Here is a 19,993-nt window from a genome sequence, read left to right on the forward strand (position 1 = left end):
GTGTGTTTGCGTAAAGCTCCTTTTGGATGCAGAGGTCTTACCAGAATAGGGTATTTGTGAAGACATATTCTACTTACCCATGCCTGCAAGCACAAAGATATCAGAAATAAAAGTTTGGAGGTAATTTCTGCACCAAAGGTGCTACTTCCGTCTCTCCCATAGAGATCTACATGTTATATGAGGTTATGCATAAATGAAGAAAATAGGAGCTATTTATAGGATCACATTTGTGTTCATCCAGTGTCACTAGGTGATGCTAATGTAGTTCCAACAAACACTGATTTTCCAGGCAGTCTTCAAAGGTCATCAGCACCAGAAGTGTAAATCATTCCACAGCACCCACAAATAAGACTATGCAGAGGCATGTTTATAATAAGTAGCTTCTCTTTCGCTATGATACAATTTTATTTTTCTAAGAAAAATGAAACCAGGGAAAGATTTGATATTAATATATATCATTATTGATTTCAGTTTCATTATCTCTGTTTTGAACCTGACAAAGCAAAGTCTCTAACTTCTGGCCTGAAATAGGTATGGTTTCTTCATATGCACACCTGAGTATGATGTATTTTCATAGAAATAGAAATGATGTAGATTTGAAAAATTCTTTTATCATGAAATCTTTTCATATCTTTGTTTAGATGCATTTGTAAAGCAGCAGAAATGAGGTGGCAGTGGTAGTTTGCAACCACAGGTAGTCACAACGAAACAATGAAATGCGTTTGAATAAAGCAGTTAGGAGTCTCCTAGGTGTCTAAGTAGAATCAAACCATTTGGATGGAGAGAGTGGGACAAAGATTTATGGGTAACACAGAAGGATACTGAGATTAAGCGTGACAGGTGAAAATTTCCAGCGGAGTGGAAAAGGTTAGATTCATGAATATCATGTAGTTTAGTAGGTTAGTAGACACCAGGAGAAGAGTGATTCTCTGTGAGTAATTCTATTGTAATCCTTAGTTTCTACAGTTCCTCCCTCTACTGTGCAAGTATGCATCGTGAAAGACAGGAACATGACTACAGGAATACTTGTGTGTGGCATTTGTGAAACTAAGAAAAAGACATCTAGCCTCACTACAATAAAATCTTCTTCATATAACACAGCTTTCAGTTGAAAGCTCCACACTTTGTCCTTTTGCTGTTATTTATCTTCTTCCTGTCATAATACTTCAAAAAACGTTTTGATAAGATTTCCAGATGTTGCATTTTATAATCTGTTTTAGGGGTGTTGGCTGTTCGAAGACGTGATTTTGTGCAGAAATAAGTAAGCATATGTGAGAAATGGGAACTTTGGATGGCATAAAATTGGTCAAAGCCAGTCTGTGAAAGGTTATGAGTAGTGGCTTCATTATCCAGTGCTCTAGTATTGTTATGCATATAATTGTTCTGATATAAAAATATAAAAGACCTCTAATTAACCACAATCAGTACTAAAAAAAAAATTTTTATTTGTGCTTACTGAAGTCAGATAGTGAACTCTTGTAGAAGAAAAGAAAGGATTGTGAAGCCATGAAACTGTCCTGGAGTTTACTTCATTGTCTTGCAAAAGTTTGTGACTATTTTGAAAATATATATAGCCAAAAGAGTATGTGTAACTATTTCAGAAACAGATTTATTATAAAGTATATAGTGGATTTCCAGTGTTGTTTTTGAATGTTCATGCATACAGTTATTATGAGAGGACTCTGTAGTTTGTGCCATTATTTTTACTATATTAAAGTATTTAAAATACAACTCTACTTGCATGATATTTTTAAACAGGAGTGAGGTCTTCCTGCAGAGTAAGTAGGCAGGTTTATAACTGCAAGATTTTCCCCAAACTCTCTCTCTAGTATTAGCCTTTCAAGTAACTAACCATCTGTGAAAAATCCAGAACCTAAGAATGTGAAAAGTCATCTCTGAGAATGGTGCATTACTTAGAAATTGAGCCGTCATATGCGATGAGGAGTTAAATTGTCTGCTCTCAGATCTTGCACAAGTTATTTGTTCTCTCTAGTACCTTGCTTTTTCTTAACTTCAGTAATGTCTGGAGCATGTCTAACTTACATTTCTACCAGTTGGAAATATATGTATATCTAAAATATAGTTTGCTGTAAATCTCTCGCAGTCTTCCTCTTTCCAGGTTATGTTCACCAAATGCTTCACATGTTTCTATATTAAACTAAATTTTAGGTTCATATAGTAGTGTAGGAGTAGTTTCTGAAATAAATGGAAGTTGCTGCACAAGTAAATTTACTGAGTGTTTTAGAAATTAGGAGGTTAAAATTTTGCACAGTGAAGGAAAAAAATCACCCTCTCTGTATGAAAAGGAAGTTATTAAAAAATATGTATAATGAAACTAGTGCAGTGGATAAAAACCAGTTAGGATCAACTGTTGTTGCACATCTTGATTTATTAGCTGGTAAGGAAACCAGCTACTTTTTCCTTAACTCATAAGAAACAGGGATACCCGAAGTAAAGAAAATGGTGTGCGCACCATTTTCTCTTCCGAAAACTAGCTTGACAAAGTGCATTAATATAATTACAGGTAATTTCAGTATTTGTCCTTAAGATCTGTTTTACTGTTTTAGTATTACACTGCTGTGTATGCTGTAAATAAATAAAACAGGGGTTATAATCAATGCATGCTGGTCATGATAAAAGTGGTTAGATTCATGTGGATTTATGTGGTAGTCAGGTGTCTGGAAAGAGCGACTGTCAGTATACAATGAAGTGAATTTTAATTTTACAGTTTATTCATCATGTTCACTCCCTTATACCTCACCTACCTCTACGAACAGTCAAGAGTCAAGATGCCAGCATATGATTAAAACGGAAATAGCTGGACTGCCTTCACCTGTTGATTGGCCAGCATCTGTTGGACCATGCACTTCTCAGGTCCCAGCCCTCTTTGTTGGATACCCCTCTTCTGGACACTTAACCCCTTTTGCTTTCTCCCCACTCACTGGACAATCCGTCCCAACTGGGCTCCTTCCTGATGGCTCTTTCTTTCTTGGGCCTTCTTCTCATGGACCATCAAAGATGTCATTTCTGAAGTGAGGGAACTAAAGGAGGAAGTAGTTAATGTCATCCAGGAGTTGCGACTGGTAACAAATCACCTTGGCTTTTTGGTGCCCTTTGTTGGACAGAGCTCAGGATTTTTTCAAGCTTCTGGTGCTCTTTCTGAAGGTTAATGCTTTAGAAACATATAGACTCCATGTAACAGATTAATTCATCTTGAAATCATTTACCTTGATATATATCTCTTAAATGTATTTCTCTGGTTTTGACTTTGTTTGAGTCTCAATATCCTTGTATGCCTAAGCATGTTTTAGAGCAATTTATGTCTTGTTAGTAGCTTCTGTACATCTGTCACTGATTTTTTTAATATTTCAAATTACGCTTTAATCAATGTATACACACACACACACATGCCTTTGTCATATATTTATACACACACACCCATGCACACCTTATGGATCTGTCTGAATTTTCCATTTTTTAAAATGGTGTGTGCACAGTAGTCAGATGCTGCCACTTGATAAGTTTTTGTGACCTCACATTCATAAAATGAGAGGTATTTTTCACCGGAGCAACTTTTCAGAGTATATTTCCAGGGAAAATTCTTAACCAAAGCTTCTCTTAGACTGTTGGCTGCTATAATGCTGGAAGTGGCATCATGGTAACAAATAACGGCATTAGTAAGGAAGACTTGCCTGGGAGGGTGCAATTGGAGTCTCACCTTTCTTCTTGGCTGCAGAACAAGACACTCCTAGTTTTCAATGAATGAGCATTATGTCTACTTGTTAAAAATCAGTAGTTCTGCCACGACAGTCAAAACATTTAAAATTAATAGGGAATTGGTTTACTTTTGGTTTACATGGTGGCAATTTTACAAGAGAAAACTGCTGGTATGTGAAATAGTTATACATTACTTTTATAAAGATGAAAAGTGCTTTTCTGTTGTTAAATCTTGAAAGACACTAGTTAATGAAAAAATAGATGAACTTTCAATTGCTTATTTAAAAAGGCAGAGAAAGAGAAAAAGCATGAACAGGACAAAGCATGAACATTATCTTGAAATGAGTGTAGTGGTTTGTACATCAGGAAAATTTGCATCCTCCATTATTGGAGGAGAATGATGTTAAGTTTACACTTTCTCCAGAAATTAAACAACAGAGATTATATCTGGTTTTTTGTGTTTAGAATAACTTTAGACCAATTTACAATTTGTTCGTAAGTATCTTCAGACATTCAGAATAGCAGATGAGGAAATTTCTGCTCTGGGAACTAGCTTTTCCTTCAGCCCATATACACTTCAGTTTCGAAATGAATGAGGAGTAATGAAATATTTAGAAATACAGACAGAAAGACAAATACATTAGGAGATTGAATAGGAAGCATAAAAAATGGTTTGCTTTATTTTTGTTCCTGGAAATAGCTGCTATTCACTCAGTAAATGCACTGTAAAAATCTCATGATAGGTTCTCTGTCTTTTATTTTGAGTAATGTATTGTGGCAAAGTCTATTACTTCATGTTTTCCATGTGTGATTTGCTGAATACAATCAGGGCTAGCATATGTATCTTCTGTATACATCAGTGAAAGGTGTAAATGCAAAATATTTTTCTTGTATGTGTAGGACTTACTCTGTGATGAACAGACACAGAACATCCTGCTAGGTTGATGGTGGCCCTGGATGTCCTTTTATTGATATTAGTGATAAAATGCATGTCTTAATGCAAGATTTGGTCCAGGAGTTATAATGCATAATTGTCCTATTCCAATGTTGCTGAATAAGAGATTTCATTAGTACTTTTGAAACTGGTCAGTTCTTATTAGAAATTGTAGGTTAAGTATTATTCTTTATGATCTATGGTATGCAGTGCAGAATATCTTCATTTACCTAAAGAATAGGCATTTAGTAGCTCATGAATCATAGATGTCTGCACTGACATATTTTTTTTCCATTTACATTACATTCATGAGATGGAAAAAATTAATTTAGCTTACTGATTGTAACTTTTTGTCTTCATTGTTAGATTGTTTGTTTCTTTGCTGTATACACAAATACGTTTGAAAAGATTCATAATTTCTATTTTTTACTGCTTTCATAAAACTGTATCAAACTTTATCAGAGTAGTATATTTCAGTTTGAGCTAATGATTTTATGTCAGTTTAAAATCATTCCCCAGGTAAAGCTACAATTGAATTAAAATAGAACACCTATTAAACCATCCTCAACTGTTACCAGTTTAGACTATAAGATTAATAAAAAGGAGGTGCCATAACCTAAATGCTTCTAAATGAACAACATCCCTTACATTGTTTTGTCTCAAATGCCTTTTAATCTTATTGCATTAGAAATTGAGAATACCTCTCTGACTTTTGCAGTTAAAGTTACAATATTGATTTAATTTTCTAGCCAAGTTCCTTAGATTCTCAGCATTAAGGAGATGTTATAGCTGTGCATTTTTCATTGGAGTTTGGTTGACTTTCTGTAGGATAACTTAATAAATGATTAAAATGTACTCTTAAAGTCTTTATAATTTGTTTGGCTTTTAAATTATATCTTCTCTCAGTCTCCTATAACGCTCTTGTATCCCAACTGTCTACTGGAATTGCGTCTCTTCACAATGATTCATATATGATGAAATGGCCCAGTCCATTTCTAAAGTGTGAAGTTAACTAAAAAAAGTAGTTGAGTACGTAAAGTACACTGTAACTGCTTAAGGGCTTTTTACGCCAGTGCAGAGTACTTGAAGCCTCATGTGGGTTTTTTAATGACAGTGTGTATATTAGTATATTTGTTATACTACTTTCTTTGTGGCACCAACATTGTGCTTATATTCTTGTGCTTTTCATCTCTTTTCCAAAGTCAGCCTCATTTCTTGCTGTGCCTGCTCCATTTTTAAAAGGTAGCCTCCCCACTGAGCTCTGGGTTACTCCTAAGTACTTCCCATATGACATCTGATGTGCTGGTAAAGAGGTGGTTGGATAAAATGAGTCTGAAGTTGTAGGAAGAAGTGAGGTAGGAGAGGCAGCTGCAGAATTGAAGTCTGGCACTCTGTTGCTGGACTCTGTGGTCACTGCAGATGTGATGGAGACATTCTCACCTCCCTCCAGCAGCAACACCCCAATGCCCCATGGTCTCTCTAGTGGCCCTTATGTCTTAGACATCTCACAACTGGACAGTGCTTCTGGTATGAGACAACGTAGGGTGAAGAAGACTGGCCAGCAGGTTGCTGAGTGTTAGAAAGAGGTATTTTTCTCCTCACAAGAAATAGTGCAGGTTTGATAACATAGTCATGCTGCTGCTGAACTTCTGCTGGGAGGTTTGCTGTTACTTTCTGATGAGGAGTGACAAGGTGGGTTTGAAAGGTAAGGGTGAAAAATCACTGGTCCCTTTTCTTTCAGAATAGTCGGCCATAGTTTCAGCCTAATCTTAATGGGGATAAATGTAAATTTAAATAGAAATAGAAATAGTATTTTCAGTGTGGCAGTTAATTACTTACATGTCATATGATACAGTCAAACAACCGTTGTGAGATTAGATCCCTGTGTCCTGTGCACCCTGCTGTTAAACATTTTTTAAAATTTGTGATGTGGATGTTTTTGATGTGTACATATTCAATACTAAATTTCTAATCTGACTATCGTGTCTTTCATTTTCTCCTGATTTATAAACTGCCTTTTGTTAAAACTGGAGGAAAAAAAGGTTACTTTTCCTAAAAGGTTAAAAAAAAGGTTACTTTTCCTAATTACTCTAACTTAAAAAAAATCACTACAGTTATACTTTTTAAAAGCCAATGTATATAATTTTAACAAGAACTGTACTGAGTTGTTTTCCTCTCTCTCCATAAGAAGTAGGATGATCAGTAATGTTATGAAGAAATTTGATTGTCCTACTTTATACAGTTAGTCACTCAAACCAACAGAAAGCACTTTTTTGCACAGAGACTCATCTGAGTTTTCCCCCACCTCTTCCTTCTCCCCATGCAGTATGTTGAAAGATATGAGGGTAGGTAGATACAACTCCTCTGTCTTTTGTCCAAACCTCTTTCTGTTCAGGAAAAGAAAATCAACAAGGTTGACACATCCTCCATAATGTAACGGTTGGAAATGGAATACAATATTCTGCAAGTCTGCTTGTGAGTTAGGATGAGAAGAATGACATGCTTACTCCATCTAAAGGGTTTCTGACTATGTGAAAGTTCTGGGATCACTTTCTTCTCTTCTGTATATTAATACTGAGCAATTAAAAATAAAATAATGTAATTTATTAGAAAAAAATTAACAGAGAATGAACAAGGTAGAATTAAGTTCCAATTGTAAGAAATTTATTCTTGTTTTGTTGTTGCCTTGCTGAATAGCAATATTGTTGTCATGTTTTGCTTGCCAACTTGCAGTACTGAAAATGGCATTGAAAGAAATTCTAGGCTAGTTCCTCTTCTTACATTTTTCACTACAAATCACAAAAGATAATACATTGAAATGGTTTTTCTGTTGTGAAATGGCAAAGCAACACAACAGAGTGTTTGATTAACTGTGGACATGGTTCCTGTTAGGAAAATCAGTGTCACAGACTGATAGACTGGATTGCACATCAGAGGTGTGCCTGCAAAAGTAACATTGGCTTCAAGTAGGCTGATTTGAAGATGGGAGCTTATCAAATTTTTATGCACTGAAATATTCTATTCTTGTATAAAATTTTAATATATAAAATGCTTTTTTACACTTGATGTTGTAGTAAAGATAAAATGGAGATTAAACTTTTTGAAGTACGGAGAGCAGTTCTCTTCAAATCTTAAGGCTTCAAACCAGAACTTAAGGCTGCCCCTTAAGTTTAGAACACTCTCAGCTGCTTAGCACCATATGTATATCTCTTCATGTAAGACCTCATTGTTTCTCTCAAAAGCAACTAAAAGGGCCTTCACACTGATACTTGCTTTATGTGGCTCAGAAAGTCAAGGAACTTACCCGATCATGATTATTTTTGTGTCTTGTTTCGTTGATTTACCAGTGAGGATAACATTGATTAACAGAACAGATTTTTTTGTGGAAATAAAAAAAAATATAGGTGATAAAGATAAAACTTACAGTCGGGGGAGCGTGACACCAACACGCCAATGATTAGGGAACACGTTTGGATAATCAGGAGAGCTAGATACAAAGCCTGATCTCTGCCTAATACTGAACAGGTATTCTAACAAGTCTTTGTTCTAGGTGTAGAGTATCTCGGATACCAAGCTGTTCAGACACATCTGTCTTTCTCTCTTATTTTTTCAGAAAAATGTTTCACTGTTTCTTTTCTTGTGAATACAATAAACGAATTAAAATGTTTTGATTTTCAGGATTCTTGATTTCCATCTAGCCTCAGTGCCAAGTCTTTAGGACAGATTTAACAAAGGCTTTTTCTTACAAATGAGAGTTGATTGTGCTATAGAGTCACTCAGCTGTCAATATTCTGGTTAGGTGCTTTATTAAGGTCTATGGTTACACAGTACTTACAGTGTTAAATAAAATCAGACTGAATACATCTGAAAATTAATGATTTTTCAGGCTGACTCTGCCTGTGCAGAGTGGCTCTTCTCATTATTCACATGCACGGGTGTAAACCAAAAATGATTCTTCTGAATGCAGTGGATTTTGTCATGATTCATCATTGTCATACAGCTGTCCGGTATGAATTTAAAATTTTATTTATGTTTTCATATATGCTTCACACAAGCACATCTACCAGATGTGGTGTGGACAGTGGAGAGTGAGGCCAAGCTGAATGTCATGTATATAGTGTTTTCAGCCACCAGAAATTATCCCAGGTACAGCTTCTGTTAAAAAAGCAGTTTGTTTAAAACTGTAGCATGAAAGGTTGCATATTATAGCTTGCCAGTGGTGCCGTAGACTCCATAGCTTTGCTGCTTTCTCTACTTTTATATATACAGTAAGTCAAATATTTTTTACTTGGTTTAACTGGAGGTGATGCTATACCTGAGTTGTAAATGAATCTTCACAGATTGTTGTCTGCAGGAGCGTACCTTGTAAAGAAAGGCTTGTGAAATAAGCAGTAGAATAGATACTAATAAGAACAGTTAAAGAATAAATGAGATTTGAAAGAGATTTAGTACTTTTTCATGCAAGAATGTAAGAATGGCAATCTGCCTGTTGTGATGGTGAGCAGGAAAGTAGATCAGGTGTCCAGAAAAAAGGCACGTGGATGTTTGAACTTGCCCTGGATCACTGCTTGATTCCAGCCGAGTTCCCCTGACAGGTGGCTTGCTAAGCAGTGTGCCAAGGTGACATTTGTCCAGGGAACTGCCTGGATGACGAGCTGCTTCAGACTGAGGAAGAACATCTTTGCTTTGATGAGGAAATGGCCAAAACTCATATCTTATTAGTATTTCCTAAGTTTCTTTGAAAGTGAACAACAGTTTAATTAAATGCTGACGTAAATACGTTTCTGCATGCTTTCCCTGCAGCATTTTATCACATTAGAACTAATCAAAATTGTGGCCTCGGGCTGTCTCAAACAGTTATACATCTGGAGCCAGATTTGTGCAAGCTACTGATGAACAGGCTACATACGTTATGCTTCACAGCGGCTCTTCTGCCTTCTTATGCAGACAGATTTACCTTGCTGGGAGTTGGGATGATCTAACTCTTATTATTTGCCTAAGTCTTTTTTTTCTTTGATACAATGCTTTAGAATGCCATCTATTTGTGGACCTAGATATTGTTATCTCCAGAGTAGTATGAGAATATGGTAAAGAATGATTTACGATTTAGAATTTTTGAGAACTAAAAAAACCAAACTTGTTTTTCACATTTGAAGAAAATTTTTGGCAGGACAGGACACAATGTCTGATTGTTGACCTTTTGATAACTTTGTCCAAGTTCTCTTGGCATCTTTCTGCTCTTCATCTGTACTTAGCATTTTTTTTCCAGAAGTCTAAAAAAAAATCTCACTTGAAACTGTTTTATTTTCATTCTCAAAGTAATAAAGATTGGTGTCTCATTCCTGGAACTTTGATACAGGTGTAAGAGCAAATGGTCTATTTTTGTGACCTCTGTTTGTAATTCATTATGTAATTATCAATATATAACCAAATTCTGTGTCGCTACTAGCTGTATCACATATCCTGGAAGAAATAAGATGTGTTTTAAGATGAAAAAAAAGTGTGTTTTCTATTATGTAGAAACCACTAGCAAAATAATATGAAGTCTCATTATCACTACTTCATCCTGCTTTATTCAAAGACAGTGTTTCTTCTGAGCAAAATTAAACACAGCAGAAAACTACTTTATAATTTTTTTTTCCATTTTTTATTTTGATAGCTGGTAACTCTCCAAAGAAACGTTACTTGTGTGTCTTCCTCTTAAGGCTCTAAGTTTCCTCTCTTGGTCAAGGAGGATATGGCTGCAGCCTTGCTTTCTAACCTGTACAAACTCCTGTACTGTTCTGTCTCCCCTGTTGGTTACATCTGTTATTAGGTAGTGGCAGGAGCATGAATGCCCTGTTATGATGGCCAAGCCCACACGGGGAGAGCCACGGGGACCACAGGGGGGAAGGGGCTATCTGAATTACTCCTAAATGCCAAGTGCATTGTTTTAACAAAGAATCTGCTGCCTGCTCTTCAACCATTATTCTCTGCAGTTGCCTATGCTATATATAATGAGACTTCTGAAATTGCTTCATTGTGGTGTGCTGTGCAGGGTGCTTTAAAGTCACTGTTTTAGTGGGTAATGAGTATTTTTATGGCAGTGCTGAACTTTCTATTCCCAGCTACTAGTAACATTCACCTTAATGAGGAAACAGTCTTCTATATGAGAAGTTCATTGTGTTTGCCTTGTAGTTTATGGTCTCTGTTTTCTATGTGCTAACTACAATTCTTACTTCTGTAAAGTAGGAGCAAGAATAAATTACGCATTTTTGAAGGGAATGCTAGTTTTATCATAGTCACCAATCTCCTTTTTAGTAGATTCTTTTCAAATTAGTGATGCCCCTTGAGGGTTAATGGGTACCCTGATTACATTGCAGTTTATATAGCATACTTCTTTCAAGCAACAAAAATATTTTAGTTCTGAAAAACATGCCAACTTTTGCTTTTTTAATATAATAACGTCACAAACCAAATTAAATCTCTGTTGCATTCCAGAACTCTAAGCTGCTGATGCATATAGATCTTCAGGTGCTAGGCAGCCCGTTCTCTCATGTTTCATGTGTAAAGCTGTATATGCTGTTCACATATGGAAAAGATTTTCCACTTCCAGACCATGATTTGTTATTTCCTTAGGGAGACTTAAATGCAGTGCTTCTAATTTGAAATAAAATTAAAATGTTTGTACATTCTTTTGTGGTAGCCTGTAAGTGGCAGAGTCAACAAGATATTTGGTCACTGATAAGTTCTGTGACAAATATCAATGACCACAGTTTTGTAGTGGGAGGCTGTGTCTAAAAGCTATTAGGCACACATCTTTTTTTTTTCTCAAGCTGTAACAACGTAGTGTTTCTGCAGAGACAGATTGGATATATGCAGAACAACAGTACAAAGACAATAGCTGGTTTTATTCTGGACTTTACATCTGCTGTGGGGATGTGTGAATTTTCTTGCTCTGATGGAACTAGAGCCTTGTATGAAGAAACTAGGCCTGTAAATTGAGCAGAAAATAAAACATAATGAAATATTTGAAAATCATTCCAGATTTAATGTGTAGTCTTATTTCCCTTGCTTGCCTATGCAAAACTCAATTAAATAAATCATTCTTTAAATTTTAAAAATTCTTAGCTTAGCAGAATGCTTTCCACAAAACTGTAACCATTTGGCAACTTTGTCTTTGCTACCTGCTGGTAGATTAAAAAACACAAAACTTTCCTTTGTTTTCTTCCTCAATAACAATTTTGTATAAGACATCTAGAGATGCCTTTGTGAGTGCTCAGTGTCTTTGATAACAACATAAAATTGCAACAGATCACTGTAAGAAAAGGCATGTAGTAACCTTTGTAATACGTGTTAAAACTGAGTGCTGAATTGCTCTGTTGTAAAGCAATTCCTCACTCTTGTTGAATGTATTGTGTCACTCAATAAAATCCTTTCCCAACTGCCTTCCTAAAGAAGTGATCCTTGCAGGGTGTCTGGGAAATCAGCAGACTTAGTATGCAGGACCAAAGTGGAGCAGATGAGTTGCAGTGGGGTGGTGGAGGGGCACTGGCAGAGTTTGCTCTGGGTCTGGTTCTAGTGCCTGTGCAGGGCTTAACATGGGATGAGGCAGAGCAGAAAAATGGTCTCTCAGTTTGTTGGGTCTTGCCCTAAGTACAGTTGTCAGGGTGAAAACCCACCCTTAAACTCCGGCCAGTTCAGAAAGCACTGGTCCATTTTGTGCTTAATAAGCGCTTACATTTTGCAGACCTGTCTTTCACTTCTGAGAAGATTGTGTGTTCCCCAGAATAGCACAATACAGTGTGCCAATATTAAAAGTGCCAAAATCTCTTTAAGGTGCTAACATGGTTTGTGTAGGAAAGTACACTGCAATGTGGCCCCAATCCAGTAAAGTACTTATGAGATTAACTTTGCTTTAAATATGAATTAGTGTTATTGATTTGAAATGGAATCCACTTATGATACTGATGTGTGGCCTATAAATTATTAGAATTAACTTGAAATAATTTGGTGCAAAATCCAACAAATGTTTTTTAATTAATTTAAACTTTCAGGAAGAATCCAGTATTTTGCTTTATGCAGTCAGTAACCCTGTGTGATAGAAATCATATGTTTGCCCCTACTAAAGTGTTGTCTTCACACAGTGAGCTCTAAAGAGGTGTTTTTGGTGACGGGGAAACTGGAGGGAAGAAGTGGGAAGACTACTTGAGGCAGAGAAAATATGAGATAGAGAGGTTAAAGTATCTTTTATTCTTAGTGAGGTCACATTTTTTTCACTATGGTTTTGGTAAGGGGAAGGATTGGGTTTTGAAATAACAAAATAGCAAATACTTTAAACTGGCATGTATATAGCAGTTACCCTACACACCTGAATGTAGGTGTTCCATTAAAATATGCAACAGGGATTTGTGGTTGTTGAAGGAGCAAATGATTTTGTGATGTTCTGGGAAGCTGAGAAGTGTCTAGGGAGGCTCTGAAAACATGCATTTCTTCACTATTTGGCTTGTCTGGTATGAAAGGAATGCAGTTTCTGCTTTGCTGGACAAAGACCAGTTAGAGGGTTATTATTCATTCTCAAGTTTGAAAGCAATAGTTTAAAATTAGTTTATTGGTCACAGGGGAGTTGGGTCAGCAGACAATATTTATGCAAGGACAGTATAAATATCTTTAGTCTATAAAACGATGTGTTCTGAGACAGGCTTCTAAGCTCATGCCACTATTCCATTGTTTTTCTGTTGCAGATATGTCTTCTCCTACAATGAAGAAACCTGAAAAGCCTTTGTTTAGTCCTACTTCTCCCCAAGATTCCTCACCAAGACTGAGCACTTTTCCCCAGCATCATCACCCAGGAATCCCAGGAGTTGCACACAGTGGTGAGGGTTATGGGGGAGGAAGAAATATCTCCCTGTTCATTTAGTCTGTTCTCCATTCCTGCAATCAGATTGTGATGCATTTTACAGTTTTTTCTTGGAAATCCAATCCCTTTAATAATACTGATGGATGTAGAAATGGAAGAGTCTAGAGTATTCTTGTAGGAATGCTATAAACTCAGTGCAGATAGTCTAACTGCTGCAAGTCACTGCAAAGGATTTAGGACTAACCAGTGAATAAAATAAGCTGTAAAGTGAATGGAAAAACTCCCCATCTTCACTTCTTTCACCTACATCCTTTGTTATTATTGTTGCTATGACTACATGGTTTTTAATTAGCAGAGCAGGCAGCTTTTAATACACAAAAGAAGTCACAACCATGTTCACTATGTAACACGATGAAGTGTGCACCAGTATTTCTTTTGAATGCTCTGTCTAAAGAGGTGGAGTCCTGGTAAATATTTTTCAGTGTCTGTTTTCTGAAATCACATCAGTGGATGTAATCTATCTGGAATTCTGTAAAGCCTTTGATGGTGCCCCACAATATCCTTCTCTCTAAATTGGAGAGATATGGATTTGATGGATAGACTGTTTGGTGGATAAGGAATTAGTTGGGTGGTAATATCCAGAGAGTAGTGGTCAACGACTCAATGTCCAAACTGAGATCTGTGACAAGTGGTGTCTTTCAGGGGTCTGTACTGGGACAAGTGCTTTTTAATATTTTCATTAATGGCATAGACGGTGAGATCGAGTGCACCCTCAGCAAGTTTGCAGATGACACCAAGCTGAGTGGTGCAGTTGTCATGCGAAAAGAATGGAATGTCATCTAGAGGGACCAGGACGAGCTGGAGAAGTGGGCCTGTGAGAACCACATGAGGTTCAACAAGGCCAAGTGCAAGGTCCTGCCCCTGGGTTGGGGCAATTCACAGTTTCAGTGTAGGCTGGGCTATGTCATGATTGAGAGCAACTTTGTGGAGAAGGACTTAGGGGTGCTGGTCGATGAGAAGCTGTATATGAGCTGGCAGTGTGTGCTTGCAGCTTAGAAGGCCAATCGTATCCTGGGCTGCATCAAAAGAAGTCTGGCCAGCAAGTCAAGGGAGGGTATTCTGCCCTTCTACTCCACTCTCGTGAGACCCCACCTTGAGCGCTGTGTCCAGTTCTGGAATCCCCAACATAAGAAGGATATGAAACTGTTGGAACAGGTCCAGAGGAGGGCTACAAAGGTGATCAGAGGGCTGGAGCACCTGTGCTATGAGGACAGTCTGAAAGAGTTGAGCTTGCTCTGGGTAGGCCTTGTAGCAGCCTTCCAGTACCTGAAGGGGGCTTGAAAGCTGAGGAGGTGCTCTTTTCAAGGGCAGGTAGTGATAGGATGAGAGGGAATGGCATTAAATTGGGGAGGGGAAGATTTAGATTAGACTTTGGGAAGAATTTTTTCACAATGAGGGTGGCAAGGAATTAGAACAAGTTGCTCAGAGAAGTTGTGGATGCCCTGCCCCTGCGAGTGTTCAAGGCCAGAATGGATGGGGCCTTGGGCAGCCTAGTCTACAGGGAGGTGTCCCCCGCTATGGCAGGAGGATTGGAACTGGATGATCTTTAAGGTCTCTTCCAACCCAACTCCATCCTGTGAGTCTATGCTTCTAAATCTGTAGTAAATCCATAGTAAAACTTCACTTAAAACATGAAGGAGATGTTTGAAATGTGACAGAATGCATGTTATCTTGAGGGTTTATCAGGAATGACAGGGAGATTCCAGTGTCATGGTCTGTTTAATTTTAAGAGTGAGATTAATTCTTCAGATGAGAATACGGTTGGAAGTCTCCCCTGTATAGCTCACTATGTCTCCTTATAAAATGCATAAAAAGGAATTAATTTCTTGAGCAGAGCTGGATGAGTAGAGAGGTAAAACAGATTTGAGAACTCTGGTATAACATGCAGTTCTGCTTTTAGTAGTTTTTGTTCTGTCATTTCTCCATAAATTCAAGTCCCTCTCTTTCAACTAATATGTTAGAAGTATTTTCCCTATAAAGACCACTTACTTTGTATTAAGAAAGTGAACCTAGCCTCATTCTGGTCTCTGTAAAGTTTCCACTGTCAGCAAATACTTAAGCACATCAAGGATGATGGGTGAAATGAAAGGGGTAGATTTCTGCTCACAAACTGTTTTTGTTTCTCACAACTCTTGTGTGTCAGAGCAGTAACTAATGTTTTATGATTAAACTGAACTGGTGGGGTTCTGATTAAAATGAACCTGTCATGAAAGAAGCTTCCATAAAGATTTTATTGGTCCTATACTTATGTGTAGACCTTTGTATTTGCTTTAGTATATAATTTTCAGATACATGTATTTTAGTGGCAGTCGTAATCTAATTGGCAGATGAACTATTTACTTTCTAGGAAACTTGCTTTCTATCTGTGTAGCCTCTTCTATTATGTCAGTGAGCAATGGTTTCAGATTTGCAAAGTTTTGATTACCAACTACAGCAATTTTTGAACATTCCCACTGTTGTTTTTTCTTGGGCAAACTATTATTTGGTCCCAGCTCAAAAACAGCAAATCCTTTAAAAATTCAGCTGAAAATAACCAGAGATCTGAAAGGCAGTTCAGAAAAGCAGTTAATGTGCTTGTGCAAACAGAGTATAGAAATGTGAGCAGTTTGTAAAGCACACTGAAGACTTATACAGACTTTATTTTGTAGACTCCTGTAATGAAAATGGAATATCTTTTCTCCATTTCTCATGAACTCAGTATCTCTTTTTAAATATATTGCCAACTAGGTGCCTTATAGATGTGTAGTAAGGGTGGAAAGCAGGTTCTTGTGCAGTGTGATAGAAGACTACTCTTCACTGCCAGTCAGATGACTAGCAGCAGCAGGACATGATGTACACTGCTTTCAGGGCATACTGTATGCTCCTTTCACCGTGAAAACATTGCTGGTTGTTTAGACATGACATACAGAGAGTCCATAGATAGAGAACTGTGCCTGTAGAGGACAGGAAGAAAGAGAATGCAAAGAAAATTATGTATAGGGTAGGTAATTTTTTGTTTGTCAGAGATATTTTTATTGGATGTATTAATTTCCCAGGCCCTGAAGCTGAATGTTCATTAGCATTTTCACAAAGGTCAGCTAATACACATGGCACTATTGATAAGTAGTTATGAACCCATCTCCACATGAGGCAGGTAGAGTGCAATGCAGGGAGAAATGGCTAACTGTTCCTTAGGATCTGATGACTTTGCTTTCTATTGGAGTACTGTGGATAGAAGTGTAGGTTTTATTTATTGAGTAAAATTTTTTTTTGTTTATTTGGACTCAAGATGGGAAAACTGTATAACTGAAATATCTTTTATACTGGAGAGTGATTACTGTTTAAAGAAAAAAATGATGGTAGCATAATGTAGAAAACAAAACCAAGTTATAGTATTTATGGATTTGAAGCGGTAGCACTTTCCATTGCCTGGAATGATGTGTGGGGAGAACATGTAAGTTTGTAATGATGCCATGAAGTGGGAGTGCAGTGTACTGATTTATAACTGACTTTTTATTTTTCTTGCTGTAACACAGAGGTGAAGAATTTTAGAAGAAACAAGATGCGAAGTAATTTTAATTTTATTTTATCTTCTCCAGTCATCTCAACTAGAACTCCACCTCCACCTTCACCATTGCCATTTCCAGCACAAGCTATTCTCCCTCCTGCCCCGTCTAGCTACTTCTCTCATCCAACGATCAGATATCCTCCCCACCTGAATCCTCAGGATACTCTGAAGAATTATGTACCTTCTTACGACCCGTCCAGCCCGCAAACTAGCCAGGTACTGTAAAACAAAGCCCACCCTCCAAAAGAAATCCTGTGAGAAATGTGTCTTCTAGGTTGTCTGGACTGGTGTCTCACTAGTTCTGGTGTCAGAGTAAGCTAGGAGCTGGTATATAAGCAATCTAGCAACTTTTCCTATGAAAACAGTTGGTGAACAAAGGGCGTACATTGGTCATATCCACTCCCTTGTTGCTCTGTCAAGTGTAAGAAAAATGATTGTACTGAACAACCCAGCAGCACTAACAGGGCAGTCCCTAGTTCTGCGCCCCTTCTGCAGGCTTTGTGCCTCTGTGGCCATGCATGACAGTCAGAGGTGAAGCTCCTGCTGCAGGAGAGAACAAGAGTGCGATAATTCAGACACGTGTGCGTGCACACTCATGAACATACAGGGATATTTATGGACCAATGATGAAAAAGGACTGTAGGAATGTAATGCTTGCCCTGTTCCATAGACATCTGACATTTCTTTGTACAGATGTAAGGACATTACTGTAGTGAGCACAGACCCACAAACTTGTTTTTACTTCTTTTTTTAGAGAACATGCAGTAATAGATGAGTTCCTGGCTGCTATGCCAATTCAGACTTGTGTATGATATAGGAAATTAACATGGCTTTTATTAGCAGAATAATTTGTAAAGTACTGTCTGCAAAACTGCTCTCTGTGATAGCGTCAGCACGTAGCATTAGGATGTGATTGACACTATTGGATAAACCACAGTTGAGACTTGGTCTGTAAATACTTCGAGTATTTCCAGTGTCAGTGTAATGTAGTCTTTGCTGCTCACTGTTATCTTTTTTTGATGCCTTGGCTGAAAGGCTCCTGTGGAGCCCTGGAGCTTGTGCTGTCACATATTTTTTGGAAGAGCCTCAGGAATATAAACTGAAGAGACAACGGTTAGGTTTTCCTGCTTCTAAGAGTAAGGATCCTTTGGAAAGACTGTCTTATCAGGGATAAAGAGGTTGCTTGACAGCATTTTGTTTTGAGGTTTGTTTTGTTTTGTTTTTCACCATTAAAGACAGGCCTTTCAGCATGTGTTTCAGGCACAACAGCAATAGAACTTGAAACTGAATCAAACTTTCAGTGCTGAATAACAGATATGTTCAGGAGGAGTTCAGGAGGTCACTGTGGCTATCGTTCCTGTGAGCTAATGCTCTGGCCTAGCTGCATGACTTTTAATGTATTTTTTTTAAGTAGATCTGTAAAATCAAAGTTTACTTTCAAGGGAGAAGGCCTAAGTTATGATTTTTGTTGGCTACAACACTAATGCAAATTAAAACAAAAAGTGAAAAAAGAGTGTGTTGGCTTTAGCATACAAACTGCTATCTGTACATGGATTAAAAGTCTTTCAGTTCCACATAGCTGAGACTCAGCTGGGAACGTTGCATGCAGGACCTGATTTTAATTTGTGTAAAATTTCCATGAATAACAAAGTCTGATTAAGACATCCATTAAAAGTCCTTAATGTTAATTCAGTGTGGAAAATTTTAGAGTTCTGTTGGATTTTTTTTTTAAACTGATGTCTTAATTAGACACTATTAAGGGAAAAATTATGCAAATTAAAATCAGGCCCTTACTGTTATGTATTTCTTTAATTATTCAGTGCTTTCTTTACTTACATTTTGATTTCTTTTATATATATTAGAAGAGCAGATTAGTTAATAATCTCTCTGCATTGTTCAGTCTTCTGCTTTGGATCATCATTTTAAAAATACAAGATCTAAATTAAGAATGTGACTTCCTTTCAAAGAGTCAACAAAGGTACTGGTTTGTGGTTTTAGCCTTGGGAAGTATATTCATTGAGCAGAAGTGCTTCCAATTCTTTGCCCACCAAAAATCTTAATCTCTTCCAATATCTGTGGTTGAAAGATTAGTCTGAAGACTTTAAAGGATAAAATTTTTATCTGCTCATTTTTTTCAAGAGTAGTAGCAAACTGAAACTATCTATTCTTGTGTTGTGGCACCATTGGGAATAACATGCCAAACTGGCTTCGATTTACTACTTCTGTCATCTTTCTTAACCTATATATTGGGAAATGTTTTTCATTTCATTTGATGTCAGATTTAGTTCCTAGGAGGAGGGCACAGGCTTAAGAATGCCAAGTATGAGATTCCAGGCATCTGCATCAGCTATTCTCCACAATTTATTATCATTAATCAATATTACTAATGGAATGCCTTTTAAATTTAATTCTTTAAAGTCCACCTCTGAGATGTGCTGTACATTAGAGGCGCTGCATGCCCAGTCAACTTATCTCTAAAAAGAACAATTAAAGGATGACTGCACAAAAAGTAAAACAAGAATAATAATTTTTTGCTTAAGACAAGAAGAATCCATCTGTGAAGTTTCAGTGACAAAAGGGAATTGATGTGATACAATGGCATGCTTTGAGCCAAATCAGTTTTTCTTTTCTATGAATTTTTATTAGAAAACTTTTAATTATTATAAAGTGAAAAAATACATCTGTAGGAATAGCACATCAAATTTATACTTTCCCACCTCAAAACATACTCCTTTGGATTTCAAAAAGAGAGCTATGAGGATAGTTTTAATTTCAGCTATAGGAATAGGAAGGATGGATACCATGACAGTATTTACCTAAATGGAACTGTTCCTCCCCAACATCTCTCAGTAATACTCTAATTTAGTTTGTTACAACAAGCAACTGAGATGCCTTG

At 37.1% G+C, this 19,993-nt stretch overlaps 1 protein-coding gene across 10 annotated transcripts in view; it reads left to right on the forward strand.

The window, feature by feature from the left end:
- NFIB (nuclear factor I B) overlaps nt 1-19,993 on the forward strand; it is a 271,625-nt gene that overhangs the window by 211,770 nt on the left and 39,862 nt on the right. For all 10 annotated transcript variants that reach the window (XM_069880041.1, XM_069880042.1, XM_069880048.1 and 7 more), the window contains exons 7-8: nt 13,375-13,506; nt 17,129-17,313. In XM_069880041.1, the coding sequence (XP_069736142.1) occupies nt 13,375-13,506; nt 17,129-17,313 (317 nt within the window). The remainder of the gene's footprint in view (nt 1-13,374; nt 13,507-17,128; nt 17,314-19,993) is intronic.

This window comes from Phaenicophaeus curvirostris, chromosome Z (genome assembly GCF_032191515.1).
Source record: "Phaenicophaeus curvirostris isolate KB17595 chromosome Z, BPBGC_Pcur_1.0, whole genome shotgun sequence".
In the NCBI taxonomy this organism is placed as follows: domain Eukaryota; kingdom Metazoa; phylum Chordata; class Aves; order Cuculiformes; family Cuculidae; genus Phaenicophaeus; species Phaenicophaeus curvirostris.